At 50.4% G+C, this 21,670-nt stretch overlaps 1 protein-coding gene across 6 annotated transcripts in view; it reads right to left on the minus strand.

The window, feature by feature from the left end:
- The window catches only part of dram1 (DNA-damage regulated autophagy modulator 1), a 533,733-nt gene that overhangs the window by 490,897 nt on the left and 21,166 nt on the right, over positions 1–21,670 (minus strand). For all 6 annotated transcript variants that reach the window (XM_059978519.1, XM_059978518.1, XM_059978517.1 and 3 more), the window contains exons 3-5: positions 15,635–15,777; positions 9,879–10,056; positions 1,043–1,101 (exon numbers count right to left, since the gene is read on the minus strand). In XM_059978519.1, coding sequence (XP_059834502.1) covers positions 1,043–1,101; positions 9,879–10,056; positions 15,635–15,777 — 380 coding nt within the window. The remainder of the gene's footprint in view (positions 1–1,042; positions 1,102–9,878; positions 10,057–15,634; positions 15,778–21,670) is intronic.

Consider the following 21,670-nt stretch of genomic DNA (forward strand, 5'->3'; position numbering starts at 1 on the left):
ACAGGGTTGAGATTTAGATTATTTTAAGATTAGATTTATGCGTCACATGTCATAAAGAGAACTATTGGCACAGTGACCTTCATAAATCAAAGTATTGAGTACAGGAGATGGGATGTTATGTTGAAGTTGTATAATACGTTGGTGAGACCTAATCTGGAGTAGTGTGTGGAGCTTTGGTCACCTATCTACAGGGAAGGTTGAAAGAGTACAGAGAAAATTTAAAGGATGTTGCCGGGTCCGGAGGACCTGAGTTATAGAGAAAGGCTGAATAGGTTAGGACTTTATTCCTTGGAACGTAAAAGATTGAGAGGAGATTTGATAGAGGTATACAAAATCATGAGGCATATAGATGGGATAAACGCATGCAGGCTTTTTCCACTGAGGTTGGGTGAGAGTCCAACTAGAGGTCAAGGGTTAAGGGTAAATGGTGAAAAATTTAAGGGGAACATGAGGGGAAACGTCTTCACTCACAGGGTTGTGAGAGTGTGGAATGAGCTGCCAGCACAAGTGGTGCGTGTGAGCTTGGATAGTATGTGGATGGTAGGGGTAGGGAGAGCCATGGTCCCAGTGCAGGTCGATGGGAGTAGGCAGTTTCAATGGTTCAGCACAGACGAGATGCACCCGTGCGGTACTTTTCCATAACTCAATGACTATGTACAGTACATTGAAATATGCCATTTGTGTCAATAACTAACCAAGTCCGTGGATATGTGGAGGCAGCAAGTATTACCATGCCCAGAATTTACTAACTCTAACCCAAGCATCTTTGGGATGTAAGAGGAAAGCACAGCAACCGGAGGAGCCCCACATGGTCATGGGGAGAATGTACAGACTCTTTACAGATAGTGGCAGGACTCAAACCCCAAACTGCCCTGCCCCAGGGAGCAACATTATCCATTCCTTTTGGTTACAAGATTCTTTGTTTCTCGAGAGCACGGGAGGAAGTTCGTTCAAGTGGATGACCCCTTCCACCAGACCACTGCTGAGAAGCAACCAAGAGACGGTGCCCCCCCTCCAAACTTCCACCGATGACAATCCTTACCTCGTCCGCTGGTTTCCAATTGAACCTTGACGTTCCGCTTAAGAAGTAACAGATGAGCACTGGAATAGGCAAAGGTCAAGGAAGGTGAACAACATGTCTGTAAGAAATTAAAGTGACTTCATCGAGGATTAGAATCTAAACGGGCACATGTCATACCTGCGGTGTACAGTCTGATGTACCATGGACAACGTTTTAAGTGCCAGCTGCTATAGAGGAGTCACTGCACAGGAAAAGTAGAGGGTTGTAGGCTGAGCCAGCTCCATCACAGGCACAAGGCCCCCCAGCGTCGAAGACTATTTATTTAATTCTGCAATTTATGGTAAGTTTTATGCCTTGCAATGTATAAATCTCACAGCATCTATCAGTGACAAGGAACCTGATCCTGGTTCTGAAGCAAAGGCTTCACTGAGCAGATCAACTTCTATTAGACTCAGTAACCACTTCATTAGGTACGGCACTGGGGCCCCATGTGGTCCGCGGCCCATTCACTTCCAGGTTCGACAGGTTACGCACTCAGAGATGTTCTTCTGCACATCACTATTATAACATGTGGTTATTTGAGTTACTGTCAGCTTGAACCAGTCTGACTTCACTCAACAACAAGGGGTTTTCGCCCACAGAACCGCTGCTCACTGGATTTTTTTTGGTTTCTTGCACCATTCTCTGTAAACTCTAGAGACTGTTGTGTGTGAAAATCTCAGGAGATCAGCAGTTTCTAAGATACTCAAACCACCCCATCTGGCACCAACAGTCATCCCATGGTCAAAGTCACTTGGATTACATTCCTTCCCCATTCTGATGTCGAGACTGAACAACAACTGAGCCTCTTGACTATGAATGCTTTTATGCACTGAGTTGCTGCCACATGATTGGCTGTTTAGATATTTGCATTAACAAGATGTACAACCTAGTAAAGTGGCCACTGAGTGTACTTTGAAACGTCTGAAGGAGGATCTTGTCTGGGACTGCTGTTCTGGGGTGTGTCTGGAGTAGAAGGAAAGGTGGGGTGGTCTCCTCTCTATCCCAGACAATACTTGTCATGTTAGCTATCTGAACATTGTTTTATTGTGGTCCGTGGGATCTTGCTGTGCATGGGCTGCTGGTAGAGCAGTCTGGGGTCACTTTCAGATCATGAAAGGTGCTGCAAGGCTTCTCTCCTGGACAGAATTGTTTAGCCCGGATTCTATCCATCTATCTTTGTGGGCTTTAATTTCCTCCCAAATGTGTTCGTTGGATGGGTAATCCTCCCAGCATCCTCTGCATCCGCCAAGACATCAGCACATTGCAGGAAACAGACTCCCACCATGGACTCTACAACTTGAATGTCATAGAAAAGTACAGCACAGAAACAGGCCCTTTGGCCCATCTAGTCCATGCCAAACCATTTCAACTGCCTATTCCCATCGGCCTGCGCTGGGGCCATCACCCTCCATACCCCTGCTATCCATGTACCTATCCAAAGTTTTCTTAAACCTTGCTATTGAGCTTGGATGTAGCACTTGCACTGGGAGCTCGTTCCACACTCTCACAACCCACAGAGTGAAATAGTTTCTCCTCATGTTCCCCTTAAACTTTTCACCTTTTACCCTTAACCCATGTGTCCTATCCTATCTATACTCCTCATAATTTTGTGTATCTTTATCAGATCTCCTCTCAATCTTCTATGTTCCAAGGAATAAAGTCCGAACCTAGCCAATCACTGCTTCAGTAAAGCAGCCAGCATAATCAAAGACCCCACTCACGCCAGGGGTTTTCTTTTCTCACCTCTCCCATCACATGGAGGATACAAAAGCCTGAAAGCACGTACCACAGGCTCAAGGAAAGTTTCTACTCCTCTATTATATGACTATTCAATGTTTCCCTAATACGATAAATTGGACTCAGCCTCACAATCCTCGTTATGATTTTGCACCTCACTGACCACCTGCACTGCACTTTCTCTGTAGCTGTTACACTTCATTTTCTGTTTTGTTAATGTTTTGCCTCAATAATGAGAAATGACTAAAGAAGATAATCTATATTTGTCACACGTGCATTGCAACATCAAAGCATATAGTGAAGTGTATTGTTTGTATCAGTGACCAACACTAATGTGCTGCCATAAACACGGTGACAGTAGCAGGCTCACCCGGCACATACTCGGACTGTGTTGGTCGATGACACAGATGATGCATTTATTGCTATTGTTTGATGCACACATGACAAATAAAGCTAATCTGTTTTTCTCACCTTTTTCCCCTCTATTTTGCCCCTCCTCCTTCCCCTTCTCCCATGGCCTATACTCCTCTCCTATTAGATTCCTTCAGCCCTCTTCCATCCATCACCTCCCAGCTTCTCACATCATCCCCTCTCCCATCCACCTACCATTTCCCTCACCTATCATCTGTCAGCTTGTCCTCCCCCTCCTCTTCCCACCTTCTTATTTTTCCCCTTCCTTTCCAGTCCTGATAAGCTGTCTCGGCTTGAAATGTTGACTGTTTATTCCCCTCCACAGATGCTGCCTGACCTGCTGAGTTCCTCCACTATTTTGCAAATGGCACAGTATCATGTCGGGCTTTTCACTTTATCTTGGTACAAGTGACAATAACAAAGCAATTCCAATTCCTTCCTGTCAGAGATTCTAAAGGATAGTTAACCAGTTCCCAGAATCCTGACCACATATACACTTTGTAAGTGATCACCAAACAGCAACACTGTCATCTGGATTTCAGACATCGAACAGATAACTGTCCACACAGGAGCGGGCTCTGCCTCTTTGATGATATGCTGAACTAATTAAGCGAGTAACTAAATGCCCAACAAAACTGATCCCTACTGCCCACACAGTGTCCCTATCCCTCCATTTCCTGCACAGGTATGTATTTAACTAAGAGCCTCTCAGATGCAAAACACACAAAACGCTGGAGGAACTCAGCAGGTCAGATGCCTGAATTAAAACATGGGGGGGAGGGGAAGCTGGAAGGTGATAGGTGAAGCCAGGTAGGGGGGAAAGGTCATGGGCTGGAGAAGAAAAGACCTGATAGGAGAGTGGACCATAGGAGAAAGGGAAGGAGGAGGGGACCTCGGGGAAGAGATTGGCAGGTGCAGGACCTCACAGGGAACATCTTCTCCACTGTGGCTATCACTGTGTCAGTGAGGCAGCCAGCACAATCAAAGAGCCGAGCCACCCTGGCACAAACCAGAGCAAAGGTATCTAAACGTATTGTGACTCAGTACGGCAGCCGCTCTGCCTGAGACCACGAGAAGCTGCGCAGAGTTGTGGACACATTACAGGAGCCAGCCTCCCTCCATGGGTTCTGTCTACACTTCTCACAGCTTCAGCAAAGTATCAAGCAGAATCGAAGAGCCCACCCACCCCGGACGTTCTCTCGTCTCCTCCCTCACATAGGATACAAAAGCCCAAAGCACATACCACCAGACTCAAGAACAGCTTGTATCAGATTCCTGAACAGACAACTTGTATGATAAGATATACTCTTTGTTTCACAATTTACCTCATTATGATCTTGCACTTTAATGTTTACCTGCACTGCAATGCTTTAACAGCTGTTACTCTTTGTTCTGCATTCTGTTATTGTTTTACCTTGTTCTACATCACTGTGTGATGATCTGATCTGTATGAAGAGTACACAAGACAAGCTTTCCACTGCATCTCAGTACATGATTCAGTAATAAACTAACTCCAATTCTAGTGATGGGAACCTCTTCCGTTCTGTACTGATGAGAAAGAAAACAAAATCAGAGGAGCATCTGGCTTCAGCCTTCTCCTTCCGTGGATAAAATCACAACTGAACTGACTGTCTTCAATATCTTTCCCTGGCTCCGGTTTCCGTGAGACTCAGTCCCACCACTGAGTCTGCTCCATCTTTTTAATCACCTCAACTCGATTCTCCTGCCTTCTCCCCATAACCTTTCACGCCCTGACCAATCAAGAACCTATCCATCTCTGCTTTAAATATACCCAATTATTTGGCTTCCACAGCTGTCCGTCATAATGAATTTTACAGATTCACCACCATCTGGCTACAGAGATTCCTCCTCATCCCTGTTCTAAAGGGATATCCTTCTATTTTGAGGCTGTGCCCTCTGGTCCTGGACTCCCCCACTACAGGAAACATCCTCTGCACATCCATTCTATCAGGGCATTTCAATATTCGTTAGGTTTCAATGAGATATCCACCTCGTTCTTCTAAACTTCCGTGAGTACAGTCCCAGAGGCATCAAACGCTCCTCATACATTAACCCTTTCATTCCCAGGATCATTCTCACGAACCTCCTCTGGACCCTCTCCAATGCCAGCACACCTTTTCTTGATAAGAGGCCCAAACCTGCTCTCAATACTTCCAAGTGTGGTCTGACCTATGACTTAGAAAGCCTCAGCATTACTTCCTTGCATTTCCTCCGATATCCCACGGACACATGCTCTGGTAGGTCAATTGGCCATTGTGTGGGTGAAGGGTGGGATTTGGAGCAAATTGATGGGAATTGGGAAATGTAATAATGGACTTGAGATGAAAATGGGATCAGTGTAGGATTGAGAGTGGGTTCAAGGGTCTATTCCTATCTTCCTCTAAATGACTCTGAAGTGAACAGCCTCACTTACCCAACTGCCTTAGGTGTAGCTTTAGAACCTAGAACATTAAAGCACAATAAAGGCCCTTCTAAACTTCCAACCTTCTTCAAGGTCATCTAACCTTTCCTCAAAGTACCCTCCATTTTTCTAGCATCCCTGTGCCATCTGTGAGTCTCTTAAATGTCCCAAATGAATTTGCCTGTACCACCACTTGGCAGCATATGCCACGCAATCATCACTCTCTGTGTAAAACAAACCGCTGCCCCCTACACTAACCATCTTAAAACAGTCAAACTAAATTTATTAGCCACGTACGCATATGCTACTGTATACAACCCTGAGATTCATTTCCTTGCAGGCATTTACAGGAAAATAAAGAAATACGATAGAATTTATGTAAAGCTGTACGTCAAGACAGAAAAATAACTAATGTGCAAAAGAAGCCAAACTGTGAAACTAAAAGAATATAAATAATACTGAGAACATGAGCTGTAGACTCCTTGAAAGTGAGTCTGTAGTTTGTGGAATCAGTTCAGTGTTGAGGTGACTGAAGTTATCCATGCCGGTTCAGGAGCCTGATGGTTATAGGGTAATAACTGTTCCTAAATCTGGTGGTGTGGGAGCTAAGGCTCCTGTACTTAAAGAAGGGAACCTGGTCTGGATGGTGGGGGGTCATGAGTGATGGATGCTGTTTTCATGTGGCAGCAATCCTTGCAGATGTGTTCAATGGTGGGGAGGGCTTTGTCTGTGATGGACTGGGCAGCATCCACCGCTTTCTATAGACTGAAGAAAGGCGCTATCGGTAATGATAATAATTATTATTATTATTACTGTGGCATGGTAGCATAGTGGTTAGCACAACACCTTACAGTAAAGGTGACCCAGGTTCAATTCCCACTGCTGTCTGTAAGGAGTTTGTATGTTCCCCTGGGACTGTGTGGCTTTCCCCTGCGTGCTCCAGTTCCACCCACAGTCCAAAGATGTACTGGTCATTGTAAATTGTCCCATGATTAGATAGGTAGACAGACAGACAGACAGACAGACAAATAAATAAATATTTATAGAGTACTTTTCATGCAAACAATATAGTTTAAAGAGTTTTACAGTGGGATAAATTGCAAACATAAGAGTAAAATAAAAAATAAACATAAGCATAAAAGACAAAAAGATGTTGGTTAATGGTAAGGTTAAATAAATAGGTTTTGAGCTGGTGTTTAATAATGCCAACTAAGTCTTCATCCCTTATAGTTTTAGGGATTGAGTTCCACAGTTTAGGACTGTAGTTCAGAAAAGCTGGCCTGCCAGTTTTGAGGAAGATTGTTTAAATTTAAAACACTGGTGGAAGACCTGAAAGCTCGAGCAGGATTATAAAATGAAAACAATTCTATGATATACTCTGGTCCCAGACCATGAAAAGCTTTAACAACAAGTAACTTTAAAATCAATTCTAAATGATACAGGAAGCCAATGCAGAGCAGCTGGAACTGAAATGATAGTCCAGTCATCCTGTCATCAATGCCTCTTATCACCTTGTACAGCTCTATCAATTCATCTTTCACCCTTCTAGCCTTAGCCTTTTGTGGTGTTCCACAGCTGTTCAGAATCAGCAGTGACCTATCACCTCTCACCTGTGTTGTGTCGTTATGTGGGAGGTCGGTCTCATACATTATCAGCAGTGACCTATCACCTCTCACCTGTGTTGTGTCGTTATGTGGGAGGTCGGTCTCATACATTATCAGCAGTGACCTATCACCTCTCACCTGTGTTGTGTCGTTATGTGGGAGGTCGGTCTCGTACATTATCAGCAGTGACCTATCACCTCTCACCTGTGTTGTGTCGTTATGTGGGAGGTCGGTCTCATACATTATCAGCAGTGACCTATCACCTCTCACCTGTGTTGTGTCGTTATGTGGGAGGTCGGTCTCATACATTATCAGCAGTGACCTATCACCTCTCACCTGTGTTGTGTCGTTATGTGGGAGGTCGATCCCAGTACATTATCAGCAGTGACCTATCACCTCTCACCTGTGTTGTGTCGTTATGTGGGAGGTCGGTCTCGTACATTATCAGCAGTGACCTATCACCTCTCACCTGTGTTGTGTCGTTATGTGGGAGGTCGGTCTCATACATTATCAGCAGTGACCTATCACCTCTCACCTGTGTTGTGTCGTTATGTGGGAGGACGGTCTCATACATTATCAGCAGTGACCTATCACCTCTCACCTGTGTTGTGTCGTTATGTGGGAGGTCGGTCTCGTACATTATCAGCAGTGACCTATCACCTCTCACCTGTGTTGTGTCGTTATGTGGGAGGTCGGTCTCATACATTATCAGCAGTGACCTATCACCTCTCACCTGTGTTGTGTCGTTATGTGGGAGGTCGGTCTCATACATTATCAGCAGTGACCTATCACCTCTCACCTGTGTTGTGTCGTTATGTGGGAGGTCGGTCTCGTACATTATCAGCAGTGACCTATCACCTCTCACCTGTGTTGTGTCGTTATGTGGGAGGTCGGTCTCATACATTATCAGCAGTGACCTATCACCTCTCACCTGTGTTGTGTCGTTATGTGGGAGGTCGGTCTCATACATTATCAGCAGTGACCTATCACCTCTCACCTGTGTTGTGTCGTTATGTGGGAGGTCGGTCTCGTACATTATCAGCAGTGACCTATCACCTCTCACCTGTGTTGTGTCGTTATGTGGGAGGTCGGTCTCATACATTATCAGCAGTGACCTATCACCTCTCACCTGTGTTGTGTCGTTATGTGGGAGGTCGGTCTCATACATTATCAGCAGTGACCTATCACCTCTCACCTGTGTTGTGTCGTTATGTGGGAGGTCGGTCTCATACATTATCAGCAGTGACCTATCACCTCTCACCTGTGTTGTGTCCTTATGTGGGAGATCGATCTCGTACATTATCATCAGTGACCTATCACATCTCACCTGTGTTGTGTCGTTATGTGGGAGGTCGATCCCAGTACATTATCAGCAGTGACCTATCACCTCTCACCTGTGTTGTGTCGTTATGTGGGAGGTCGATCCCAGTACATTATCAGCAGTGACCTATCACCTCTCACCTGTGTTGTGTCGTTATGTGGGAGGTCGATCCCAGTACATTATCAGCAGTGACCTATCACCTCTCACCTGTGTTGTGTCGTTATGTGGGAGGTCGGTCTCATACATTATCATCAGTGACCTATCACCTCTCACCTGTGTTGTGTCGTTATGTGGGAGGTCGATCCCAGTACATTATCAGCAGTGACCTATCACCTCTCACCTGTGTTGTGTCGTTATGTGGGAGGTCGATCCCAGTACATTATCAGCAGTGACCTATCACCTCTCACCTGTGTTGTGTCGTTATGTGGGAGGTCGGTCTCACACATTATCAGCAGTGACCTATCACCTCTCACCTGTGTTGTGTCGTTATGTGGGAGGTCGGTCTCATACATTATCAGCAGTGACCTATCACCTCTCACCTGTGTTGTGTCGTTATGTGGGAGGTCGGTCTCATACATTATCAGCAGTGACCTATCACCTCTCACCTGTGTTGTGTCGTTATGTGGGAGGTCGGTCTCATACATTATCAGCAGTGACCTATCACCTCTCACCTGTGTTGTGTCGTTATGTGGGAGGTCGGTCTCATACATTATCAGCAGTGACCTATCACCTCTCACCTGTGTTGTGTCGTTATGTGGGAGGTCGGTCTCATACATTATCAGCAGTGACCTATCACCTCTCACCTGTGTTGTGTCGTTATGTGGGAGGTCGGTCTCATACATTATCAGCAGTGACCTATCACCTCTCACCTGTGTTGTGTCGTTATGTGGGAGGTCGGTCTCGTACATTATCAGCAGTGACCTATCACCTCTCACCTGTGTTGTGTCGTTATGTGGGAGGTCGGTCTCATACATTATCAGCAGTGACCTATCACCTCTCACCTGTGTTGTGTCGTTATGTGGGAGGTCGGTCTCATACATTATCAGCAGTGACCTATCACCTCTCACCTGTGTTGTGTCGTTATGTGGGAGATCAGTCTCGTACATTATCATCAGTGACCTATCACATCTCACCTGTGTTGTGTCGTTATGTGGGAGGTCGATCCCAGTACATTATCAGCAGTGACCTATCACCTCTCACCTGTGTTGTGTCATTATGTGGGAGGTCGGTCTCGTACATTATCAGCAGTGACCTATCACCTCTCACCTGTGTTGTGTCGTTATGTGGGAGGTCGACCAGACTGCTCAATGGAAAGGATACTAATGATGAAGGCCACCACTGACACTGCCGTCAGTCCTGTCCTAGCGAGAAACGCTGAGCGATTGTTACATAGATGCTGCATTTTGAAGGAAATATAGGTCTGAAGAAAGAGATAGAGAGTTCCCATGCCAAACGTAAGCAAAGCACCAATGTCGTGGACTACTCTCACAGCGGTCTCCTAAACACAAGACGGAAAATAGACAGTGTAAAATTATTGGAAATGAAAAGTCCCCATTGTCAATAAAAATGATTTCATTCAACCAACATACAGAAGAGCAATATTTATAGTAGAGACACAAAAGTATCTTCCATACCAGCCAAGATCCACTGAAGGCAGCCATTTTAATTCTACTTCCCTTTCCCATACTGACACGTATGTTCACGGCTTCCTCTACTGCCACGTTGAGGCCAGGAACAGACTAGTGGAGCACCACCTCATATTCCACCTTAGTAGTCTCCAACCTGATGGCATCAACACCACTGTCTCTAATTACTGGTAATCACTTCCCTCTTGTCACTCCCTCTCTCTCTTTGTTTTCCTTTCTCTCTGTAGCCCCATTAACCCTTTCTCCTCCTCTGCCCATGACCTATAACCTTCCTCCTTCTGGTTTCCATCCTCCTTCCCTTTCTCTCACGGTCCACTGTCCTCTCCTATCATTGTTCTTCTTTGTCAGTCCTTCCCTCTTCCACCAATCCCCTCCCAGCTTCTGACATCATTCCCATTTCCAACCTCCTGGACTCACCTATCAGCGGCAGCTTGTGCTCCTCCCCCTGCCTCCACCCTTTTATGCTGGCTTCTGCCCTCTTTCTTTCCAGTCCTGATGAAGAGACTTGGTCCAAAATATCAACAGTTTATTTTCCTCTGTAGATGCTGCCTGACCTGCTGAGTTCCTCTGGCATTTTGTGTGTTGTTTATTACCAACACAACACTGTATGGTCACTTTCAGCAAACTTAGACCCACTCACAGATGTTAGAAAAGAATACTGGTAAATAAGGTGAAGAATAAACATGGGCCAATGTTTATCCTCTGAATAGTGCCACTGAAGTCATCACTACATTGCTGAGTATTAAATAGTAACATATATGTACCATGATAATAAAATTGCTTTGAATTTGCTTCAAATTTCCGCTAGCATTTTATTTAAGTTGCTCAAAATTCCCAACACTTGCGTAGTCTCTTGTGCTTATGATCTGCTGTGTCAGTGCCTCTATTTTCTTAGAAGGATGGTCGGTTGTGCTGGATTGGGTGCTGGCCTGTCCCATCGGTGCTGCCCTCCAGTGTTCGCTCCGTGGAAGGCAAGCTGGATTCTGTTCATCTGCAGCTGCACTGAGCGAGGTGAGCAACTGCTGCGTGCCTGTCCTTACAGAAACATGGCTCCAGGACAATATCCACGCACCGTCAATCTACAGGCCATGACACTATGGGATTTTGTTATTTATTTGTAACTGTATATTTCACTGCCTGTGCCTTGTGCTGTGTGTGACTTGGTGGTTCTGTGTTTTGTACCAGACCCTGGAGTAACACTGTTCCATTTGGCTGTACTGTTTTGTAAGACTGAATGACAATTAAACTTGAACTTGAGGTTGGCATGTCACCGAACACTTGAACAAACATCTACAGATGTACTGTTGAAAGTATGCTGACGAGTTGCGCCGCATTTTAGTCCGGCAATTTGAGTGTGCAGGAACACAAGAAGCTGCAGAGAGTAGTGAACTCTGTCCAGTATCATCCCCACCATCGGTAATATCTACAGGAGGTGCTCCTCAATAAAGCAGCACCCCAACCAGCCGGCCATGTCACCTCTGGAAGTTAATATCAAGCAGGAGGTACCGAAGACTGAAGTCCCACACCAGCTGCTTTAAGAACAGCTACTTCCTTTGAACTGTTTGGTTCTTGAACCAACCAGTATAACCATAACCTCTGCAGTTTAAAATTCAGAGTTCAAAGTAAAACTTATTATCAGACCACATACAACCCTGAGACCTGAGATTCCTTTCATGACAATCAACCCTTTGACCACTTCAATGTTCAAAGTAATTCATTATCAAAGTACATATATAGCACCATATACAGCCCTGAGATTTGATTTCTTGTTGTCATACTCAGTAAATGCAGGAAACAGAACAAAACCAATGAAAGACGACACACAACAGGACAGACAACCAATGTGCAAAAGACAAAAAGCTGTGCAATTAATAAAGAAAAAAATAAACAAGTAATAAATATCAAGAATGTGAGATGAAGAGCCCTTGAAAGTGAATCCATAGGTTGTGGGAACTGATTGGTGATGGGGTGGGTGTAGTTGAGTGAAGTTATCCCCTCTGGTTCGACAGCCTGATGGTTGAGGAGTAATAACTGTTCCTGAACCTGGTGGTGTGAATCCCGAGGCTGCTGTATCTCCTTCCTGATGCCAGCAGTGAGGAGGTGGGGGCCTGGAAGATGGGGTCCCTGATGACTGACGATAAACTTGAATTTTTTCCAGTGCTGTGACCCTGAACTGAGGTCATATGTTTTGGAGACATTGGTAGCCATGACAATAGCCTTGTAAGAGATCTTCAATCTTCCACTGCTACAGTCAGGAATCACCTGCTTGAAAAGGGCATCAATCATAGCAGTGCCCAAGAAGAGCAGGGTGTGCTGTCTCAACGACTGTAGCCCAGTAGGACTCACATCTACTGTGATGAAGTACTTTGAGAGGTTGGTCATGGCTAGAATTAAACCCTGCCGAACCTTCTGGATCAGCTTCTTCACCCCCACCATCAGATTTCTGAATGGTCCATCAACACCATCTCACTATTTTAATCTCTTTTTGCACTAGTTATTTTTAAAATATTTCTTGTTGTAACTTCTTTTATTTCAAAGGTTTATTTTATTATCAAAGTATACAAGTCTGATATTGTTCAGTTCTCTGGGTATGTCTTGTTCTTTTTTGCTGCCACAAAACAATGTCCTTCGAGGAAGCAGAGGTGCTGCCCTGCCTCCTTTGTAAGAACACTTACATGCTGGCCCAGGACAGGTCCCCTGAAATAATAACACCAAGGGATTTAAACTTACTGACCCTCTCCACCTCTGATCCTTCGATGAGGACCGGCTCATGTGCCTCTGGTTCCTCCTCCTGAGGTCAACAACTGGCTCCTTGGTCTCGCTGACACTGACTGAGAGGTTGTTGTTGTGGCTCCACTCAGCCAGGTTTTCAATCTCCCTCCTATTTGCTGATTCGTCACCACCTTTGATTTGGCCAATGGGAATGGTGTCAGCAGCAAACTTAAACATGCTGTTGGAGCTGTGTTTAGCCCCACAGTCATAACTATAAAGTGAGGAGAGCAGGGGGCTAAGCACACAGCCCTGAGGTGTCCCTGTGCTGATGGAGATTGTGGAAGAGATGTTGCCAATCCAAACTGACTGGGACCTAAAAATAAGGAAATCGAGTATCCATTTGCATGAGGATGTGTTGAGAACTAGATCTTGAAGCTCATTGATTAGTTTTGAGGAGATGATAGTATTGAATGCCAAGCTTGTTGGTAAATAACAGCCCGATACATGCTGTGCAGCTGTTGAGAGGGTTGAGCAAAGAGCCATTGAAATGGCATCTACTGTGGACCTGCTGTGCCAAAAGACAAATTAGATCAGATCCAAGTCACTTCTCAGGCAGGAGTTACTATATTTCATCACCAACCTCTCAAAGCACTTCATCACAGTGGATGTAAATGCCACTGGATGATAGCCATTGAGCAAATTACCACGTTTGTAGGCACCGGTATAATTGAAACGTCAAACTGCCAAAGCGAGGGGTGAAGGATGGTGGTGAAAACTTCAGTCAGTTGATCAGCACAGGTCTTTAGTCTTCAGCCAGATACTCCATCCCTCCTGAAGAATGCTCTCACATCAGCATCAGAGACTGAAATCACAGGGTCAGCAGGTGCAAGGGAAGTCTGTGAAGGTTCCTCCATGTTTTGACGGTCAAAAAGAGCAGAGGCATTGAGCTCATTTGAAAGCAAAGCCCTCTTGTTACCCATGTTGCTTGATTTCCCTTCGTAAGAGGTAATAGCATCATTTTGGTATGTTGGAAATTGAAGAAACTGGTATAGCAGCTAAACTAACAGTTTACCACCTTTCTCAGTATTCATTGGCTAATTATTAGCACAGTACCCATGTGATGTATTGTTTTAATTATGTAGCCTATTAACTACCTCATTTCGACCTAAGGAATTTTCTTTATCATATCTATATAAGTAAGGGATATTTCAGAGGTGCCACCTTGGCTTTTTGGCTTTTATGTTTCTTCGACCTACACCAGATAGCGTCATTCCCAGCTATTTATTTAGTCTCCTTAGTTTGCTATTACTATGCTTGCTTGTGATTCTGTTACTTGACATCATCCACCTGACACTCTGTCCCTGTGACGCTGTCTACCTGATGCTGTGTCCGTGACATCGTCCACCTGACGCTCTGTCCCTGTGATGCTGTCTACCTGATGCTGTGTCCGTGACATCGTCCACCTGACACTCTGTCCCTGTGATGCTGTCTACCTGACGTTCTGTCCCTGTGATGCCGTCTACCTGACACTCTGTGCCTGTGACACCGTCCACCTGACACTCTGTCCCTGTGATGCCGTCCACCTGACACTCTGCCCCTGTGACACCGTCCACCTGACGCTCTGTCCCTGTGATGCCGTCTACCTGACACCCTGTGTCTGTGATGCCGTCTACCTGATGCTGTGTCCGTGACATCGTCCACCTGACACTCTGTCCCTGTGATGCCGTCTACCTGATGCTGTGTCCGTGACATCGTCCACCTGACGCTCTGTCCCTGTGACATCGTCCACCTGACGCTCTGTCCCTGTGACGCCGTCCACCTGACACTCTGTCCCTGTGATGCCGTCTACCTGATGCTGTGTCCGTGACATCGTCCACCTGACGCTCTGTCCCTGTGACATCGTCCACCTGACGCTCTGTCCCTGTGACGCCGTCCACCTGACACTCTGTGCCTGTGACACCGTCCACCTGACACTCTGTCCCTGTGATGCTGTCTACCTGATGCTGTGTCCGTGACATCGTCCACCTGACGCTCTGTCCCTGTGATGCTGTCTACCTGACACTCTGTCCCTGTGACACCGTCTACCTGACGCTCTGTCCCTGTGATGCCGTCTACCTGACACTCTGTCCCTGTGACACCGTCTACCTGACGCTCTGTCCCTGTGATGCCGTCTACCTGACGTTCTGCCCCTGTGACACCGTCTACCTGACACTCTGTCCCTGTGACGCTGTTTATCTGACGCTCTGTCCCTGTGACACCGTCCACCTGACACTCTGTGTCTGTGACATCGTCCACCTGACACTCTGTCCCTGTGACGCTGTCTACCTGATGCTGTGTCCGTGACATCGTCCACCTGACGTTCTGTCCCTGTGATGCCGTCTACCTGACGCTCTGTGTCTGTGACATCGTCCACCTGACACTCTGTGTCTGTGACATCGTCCACCTGACACCCTGTGTCTGTGACACTGTTTACCTGACGCTCTGTCCCTGTGACGCTGTTTATCTGACACCCTGTGTCTGTGACACTGTTTACCTGACGCTCTGTGTCTGTGACGCTGTTTATCTGACACCCTGTGTCTGTGACACTGTTTACCTGACGCTCTGTGTCTGTGACACTGTTTATCTGAAGCCCTGTGCCTGTGATGTATTGTTTGACAGCACCCGTACACACACACAGACTTGTACAGTTTGACTCTAATGCACTGGGTCAGGACTAACCTGGAAATTTGCCACGATGCACATCCCAAGACTACCCAGCAAACCGAGTACAAGTGCAGCACGATTAAAGTAGGGAGAAATGATGGGATTTTCCTCATTTAGTGTTTGCAGCATCTTGTATTGAACATACATGGTGAATGCACCTGGAACAGAATATATAGGATGTCAAATGGTGGCTTCATCTGACAAGTTAACAAAATTTTTGTGGAATGGCTTATTCCAAAAGAACATAGAACGTAGAATAGTACAGCACATTACAGGCCCTTTGGCCCACAATGTTGTGCTGACCCTCAAACCCTGCCTCCCATATAACCCCCCACCTTAAATTCCTCCATATACCTGTCTAGTAGTCTCTTAAACTTCACTAGTGTATCTGCCTCCACCACTGACTCAGGCAGTGCATTCCACACACCAACCACTCTCTGAGTGAAAAACCTTCCTCTAATATCCCCCTTGAACTTCCCTCCCCTTACCTTAAAGCCATGTCCTCTTATACTGAGCAGTGGTGCCCTGGGGAAGAGGCACTGGCTGTCCACTCTATCTATTCCTCTTAATATCTTGTACACCTCTATCATGTCTCCTCTCATCCTCCTCCTCTCCAAAGAGTAAAGCCCTAGCTCCCTTCATCTCTGATCATAATCCATACTCTCTAAACCAGGCAGCATCCTGGTAAATCTCCTCTGTATTCTTTCCAATGCTTCCACATCCTTCCTATAGTGAGGCGACCAGAACTGGACACAGTACTCCAAGTGTGGCCTAACCAGAGTTTTATAGAGCTGCATCATTACTCCGCGATTCTTAAACTCTATCCCTCGACTTATGAAAGCTAACACCCCATAAGCTTTCTTAACTACCCTATCTACCTGTGAGGCAACTTTCAGGGATCTGTAGACAAAAAAAAACTTTTTCAGTAACAACTGTGATCTTTGAGTTCTCTATGCAGATGGGAGAAAGTTATATAAAAAGTTATATAAAAACACCAGAACTCTGCTTTTCAGATGGTTATTTAGACCATTAAAAGTGTTGGGCAGGAACAATGGAAGCCAGGTGGTGAGAATTAGAGTGAGAGAGAGCATGTGGGACAAGAGAGAGATCAGAGAGGAGGGAGAGGGAAGAGAGGAGGGATGGGGAAGAGAGGAGGGATGGGGAAGAGAGGGGAAAGAGAGGAGGGGAGAGAGGAGGGGGTTGAAGAGGGGGTGGAAGAGAGTACGGGTGTGAAAGTGGAGTGAAGAGGGGGGAAGAGAAGGAGTAAGGGGTCGTGGGAAGAGAGGGGGTAATAGATAGAGAGCGGAGTAGGAAGAGTGGTTGTGGGAAGAGAGAGAGGTGGGACAAGGAAGAAAGAAAAAGGGAGAGAGAGGTGGGAAGAGAGAAAGAAAGAGGGAGAGAGAGAGACAGAGAGGGGAAGGGGAGGGAGAGAAAGGGAGAGAGAGGTGAGACGAGTAGAGGGGAAGAGGGGGGGGAAATATAAATGTGAACAGCACAGAGAAACATCTGGTACAGGGACCGGGTTCCATCCTGACTGTCTGTACCCTCTCCCGCTGACTGGGTGGTGTGTGTACCCTCTCCCCGTGACGGGAGGGGGTGTGTGTACCCTCTCCCTCTGACGGGGGTGTGTGTGTACCCTCTCCCTCTGACGGGGGGGGTGTGTGTACACTCTCCCCATGACGGGGGTGGGGGGTGTGTGTACACTCTCCCCATGACGGGGGAGGGGGGTGTGTGTACCCTCTCCCCATGACGGGGGGGTGTGTGTACCCTCTCCCTCTGACGGGGGGGTGTGTGTACCCTCTCCCTCTGACGGGGGGGCGGTGTGTGTACACTCTCCCCATGACGGGGGTGGGGGGTGTGTGTACCCTCTCCCCGTGACGGGGGGGTGTGTGTACCCTCTCCCCGTGACGGGGGGGGGTGTGTGTACCCTCTCCCCATGACGGGGGGGTGTGTACCCTCTCCCCGTGACGGGGGTGTGTGTACCCTCTCCCTCTGACGGGGGGGGTGTGTGTACCCTCTCCCCGTGACGGGGGTGTGTGTACCCTCTCCCCATGAAGGGGGGGTGTGTGTACCCTCTCCCTCTGACGGGGGGGTGTGTGTACCCTCTCCCCGTGACGGGGGGGTGTGTGTACCCTCTCCCCGTGATGGGGGGGGTGTGTGTACCCTCTCCCCATGAAGGGGGGGTGTGTGTACCCTCTCCCCGTGACGGGGGTGTGTGTGTACCCTCTCCCTCTGACGGGGGGGGTGTGTACCCTCTCCCTCTGACGGGGGGGGGGGTGTGTACCCTCTCCCCGTGACGGGGGGGTGTGTGTACCCTCTCCCCGTGACGGGGGGGGGGGGTGTGTGTACCCTCTCCCCATGACGGGGGTGTGTGTACCCTCTCCCCATGACGGGGGGGAGTGTACCCTCTCCCCGTGACGGGGGTGTGTGTACCCTCTCCCTCTGACGGGGGGGGGGTGTGTACCCTCTCCCCGTGACGGGAGTGTGTGTACCCTCTCCCCATGAAGGGGGGGTGTGTGTACCCTCTCCCCATGAAGGGGGGGTGTGTGTACCCTCTCCCCATGACGGGGGGGTGTGTGTACCCTCTCCCCATGAAGGGGGGGTGTGTGTACCCTCTCCCCATGACGGGGGGGTGTGTGTACCCTCTCCCTCTGACGGGGGGGGGGTGTACCCTCTCCCCGTGACGGGGGGGTGTGTGTACCCTCTCCCTCTGACGGGGGGGTGTGTGTACCCTCTCCCCGTGACGGGGGGGGTGTGTGTACCCTCTCCCTCTGACGGGGGGTGTGTGTACCCTCTCCCTCTGACGGGGGTGTGTGTACCCTCTCCCCGTGACGGGGGGGGTGTGTGTACCCTCTCCCTCTGACGGGGGGTGTGTGTGTACCCTCTCCCTCTGACGGGGGTGTGTGTACCCTCTCCCTCTGACGGGGGTGTGTGTACCCTCTCCCCGTGACGAGGGTGTGTGTACCCTCTCCCCGTGACGGGGGTGTGTGTACCCTCTCCCTCTGACGGGGTGTGTGTGTGTACCCTCTCCCTCTGACGGGGGGTGTGTGTACCCTCCCCCTCTGACGGGGGGGTGTGTGTACCCTCTCCCTCTGACGGGGGGGTGTGTGTACCCTCTCCCTCTGACGGGGGGGTGTGTACCCTCTCCCCGTGACGGGGGGGTGTGTGTACCCTCTCCCTCTGACGGGGGGGTGTGTGTACCCTCCCTCTGACGGGGGGGGTGTGTGTACCCTCTCCCTCTGACGGGGGGGTGTGTACCCTCTCCCCGTGACGGGGGGGTGTGTGTACCCTCTCCCTCTGACGGGGGGGTGTGTGTACCCTCCCTCTGACGGGGGGGGTGTGTGTACCCTCTCCCCGTGACGGAGGGGTGTGTGTACCCTCTCCCTCTGACGGGGGGGGTGTGTGTACCCTATCCCTCTGACGGGGGGGGTGTGTGTACCCTCTCCCCGTGACAGGGGGGGTGTGTGTACCCTCTCCCCGTGACGGGGGGGTGTGTGTACCCTCTCCCTCTGACGGGGGGGGGTGTGTGTACCCTCTCCCCGTGACAGGAGGGGTGTGTGTACCCTCTCCCCGTGACGGGGGGGGTGTGTGTACCCTCTCCCTCTGACGGGGGGGGGTGTGTGTACCCTCTCCCTCTGACGGGGGGGGTGTGTGTACCCTCTCCCCGTGATGGGGGGGGGGTGTGTGTACCCTCTCCCCGTGACAGGGGGGGGTGTGTGTACCCTCTCCCCGTGACGGGGGGGTGTGTGTACCCTCTCCCCGTGACGGGGGGGTGTGTGTACCCTCTCCCTCTGACGGGGGGGGGGTGTGTGTACCCTCTCCCCGTGACAGGGGGGGTGTGTGTACCCTCTCCCCGTGACGGGGGGGTGTGTGTACCCTCTCCCTCTGACGGGGGGGGGGTGTGTGTACCCTCTCCCTCTGACGGGGGGGGTGTGTGTACCCTCTCCCCGTGATGGGGGGGGGGGTGTGTGTACCCTCTCCCTCTGACGGGGGTGTGTGTGTACCCCCTCCCTCTGACGGGGGGGGTGTGTGTACCTTCTCCCCGTGACGTGTGGGGGGTGTACCATGTCCCTCTGACGGGGGGGGTGTGTACCTTCTCCCTCTGACGGGGGTGTGTGTGTACCCTCTCCCCGTGACGGGGTGTGTGTGTACCCTCTCCCTCTGACGGGGGGGTGTGTGTACCCTCTCCCTCTGACGGGGGGGGGTGTGTGTACCCTCTCCCCGTGACGGGGGGGTGTGTGTACCCTCTCCCCATGACGGGGGAGGGGGGTGTGTGTACCCTCTCCCCGTGACGGGGTGTGTGTGTACCCTCTCCCTCTGACGGGGGGGTGTGTGTACCCTCTCCCTTTGACGGGGGGGGTGTGTGTACCCTCTCCCCGTGACGGGGGTGTGTGTGTACCCTCTCCCTCTGACGGGGGGGGTGTGTACCCTCTCCCTCTGACGGGGGGGGGTGTGTACACTCTCCCCATGACGGGGGAGGGGGGTGTGTGTACCCTCTCCCCGTGACGGGGGGGGGTGTGTGTACCCTCTCCCTCTGACGGGGGGGGGGGGTGTGTGTACCCTCTCCCCATGACGGGGGTGGGGGGTGTGTGTACCCTCTCCCCGTGACGGGGGTGTGTGTGTACCCTCTCCCTCTGACGGGGGTGTGTGTACCCTCTCCCCATGACGGGGGGGTGTGTACCCTCTCCCTCTGACGGGGGGGGGGTGTGTACCCTCTCCCCGTGACCGGGGTGTGTGTACCCTCTCCCCATGAAGGGGGGGTGTGTGTACCCTCTCCCCGTGACGGGGGGGGGGTGTGTGTACCCTCTCCCCATGAAGGGGGGGTGTGTGTACCCTCTCCCCATGAAGGGGGTGTGTGTGTACCCTCTCCCCGTGACGGTGGGGGGTGTGTGTACCCTCTCCCCATGAAGGGGGGGTGTGTGTACCCTCTCCCCGTGATGGGGGGGGGTGTGTGTACCCTCTCCCTCTGACGGGGGGGTGTGTGTACCCTCTCCCCGTGACGGGGGTGTGTGTGTACCCTCTCCCTCTGACGGGGGGGTGTGTGTACCCTCTCCCTCTGACGGGGGTGTGTGTACCCTCTCCCTCTGACGGGGGGGTGTGTGTACCCTCTCCCTCTGACGGGGGTGTGTGTACCCTCTCCCTCTGACGGGGGGGTGTGTGTACCCTCTCCCCGTGACGGGGGGGGTGTGTGTACCCTCTCCCCGTGACGGGGGTGTGTGTACCCTCTCCCTCTGACGGGGGGGTGTGTGTACCCTCTCCCCATGAAGGGGGGGTGTGTGTACCCTCTCCCCATGACGTGGGGGTGTGTGTACCCTCTCCCTCTGACGGGGGGGTGTGTGTACCCTCTCCCTCTGACGGGGGGGTGTGTGTACCCTCTCCCCGTGACGGGGGGGGTGTGTGTACCCTCTCCCTCTGACGGGGGGGTGTGTGTACCCTCTCCCTCTGACGGGGGGTGTGTGTACCCTCTCCCTCTGACGGGGGGGTGTGTGTACCCTCTCCCTCTGACGGGGGGGTGTGTGTACCCTCTCCCTCTGACGGGGGTGTGTGTGTACCCTCCCTCTGACGGGGGTGTGTGTGTACCCTCTCCCTCTGACGGGGGGGTGTGTGTACCCTCTCCCTCTGACGGGGGTGTGTGTGTACCCTCCCTCTGACGGGGGTGTGTGTGTACCCTCTCCCTGTGACGGGAGTGTGTGTACCCTCTCCCTCTGACGGGGTGTGTGTGTGTACCCTCTCCCTCTGACGGGGGGTGTGTGTACCCTCCCCCTCTGACGGGGGGGTGTGTGTACCCTCTCCCCGTGACGGGGGTGTGTGTGTACCCTCTCCCTCTGACGGGGGGGTGTGTGTACCCTCTCCCTCTGACGGGGGTGTGTGTGTACCCTCTCCCCATGACGGGGGGGTGTGTGTACCCTCCCTCTGACGGGGGGGGTGTGTGTACCCTCTCCCTCTGACGGGGGTGTGTGTGTACCCTCTCCCTCTGACGGGGGGGGGTGTGTGTACCCTCTCCCCGTGACAGGGGGGGTGTGTGTACCCTCTCCCCGTGACGGGGGGGTG

Source organism: Hypanus sabinus, chromosome 8 (genome assembly GCF_030144855.1).
Source record: "Hypanus sabinus isolate sHypSab1 chromosome 8, sHypSab1.hap1, whole genome shotgun sequence".
In the NCBI taxonomy this organism is placed as follows: Eukaryota; Metazoa; Chordata; class Chondrichthyes; order Myliobatiformes; family Dasyatidae; genus Hypanus; species Hypanus sabinus.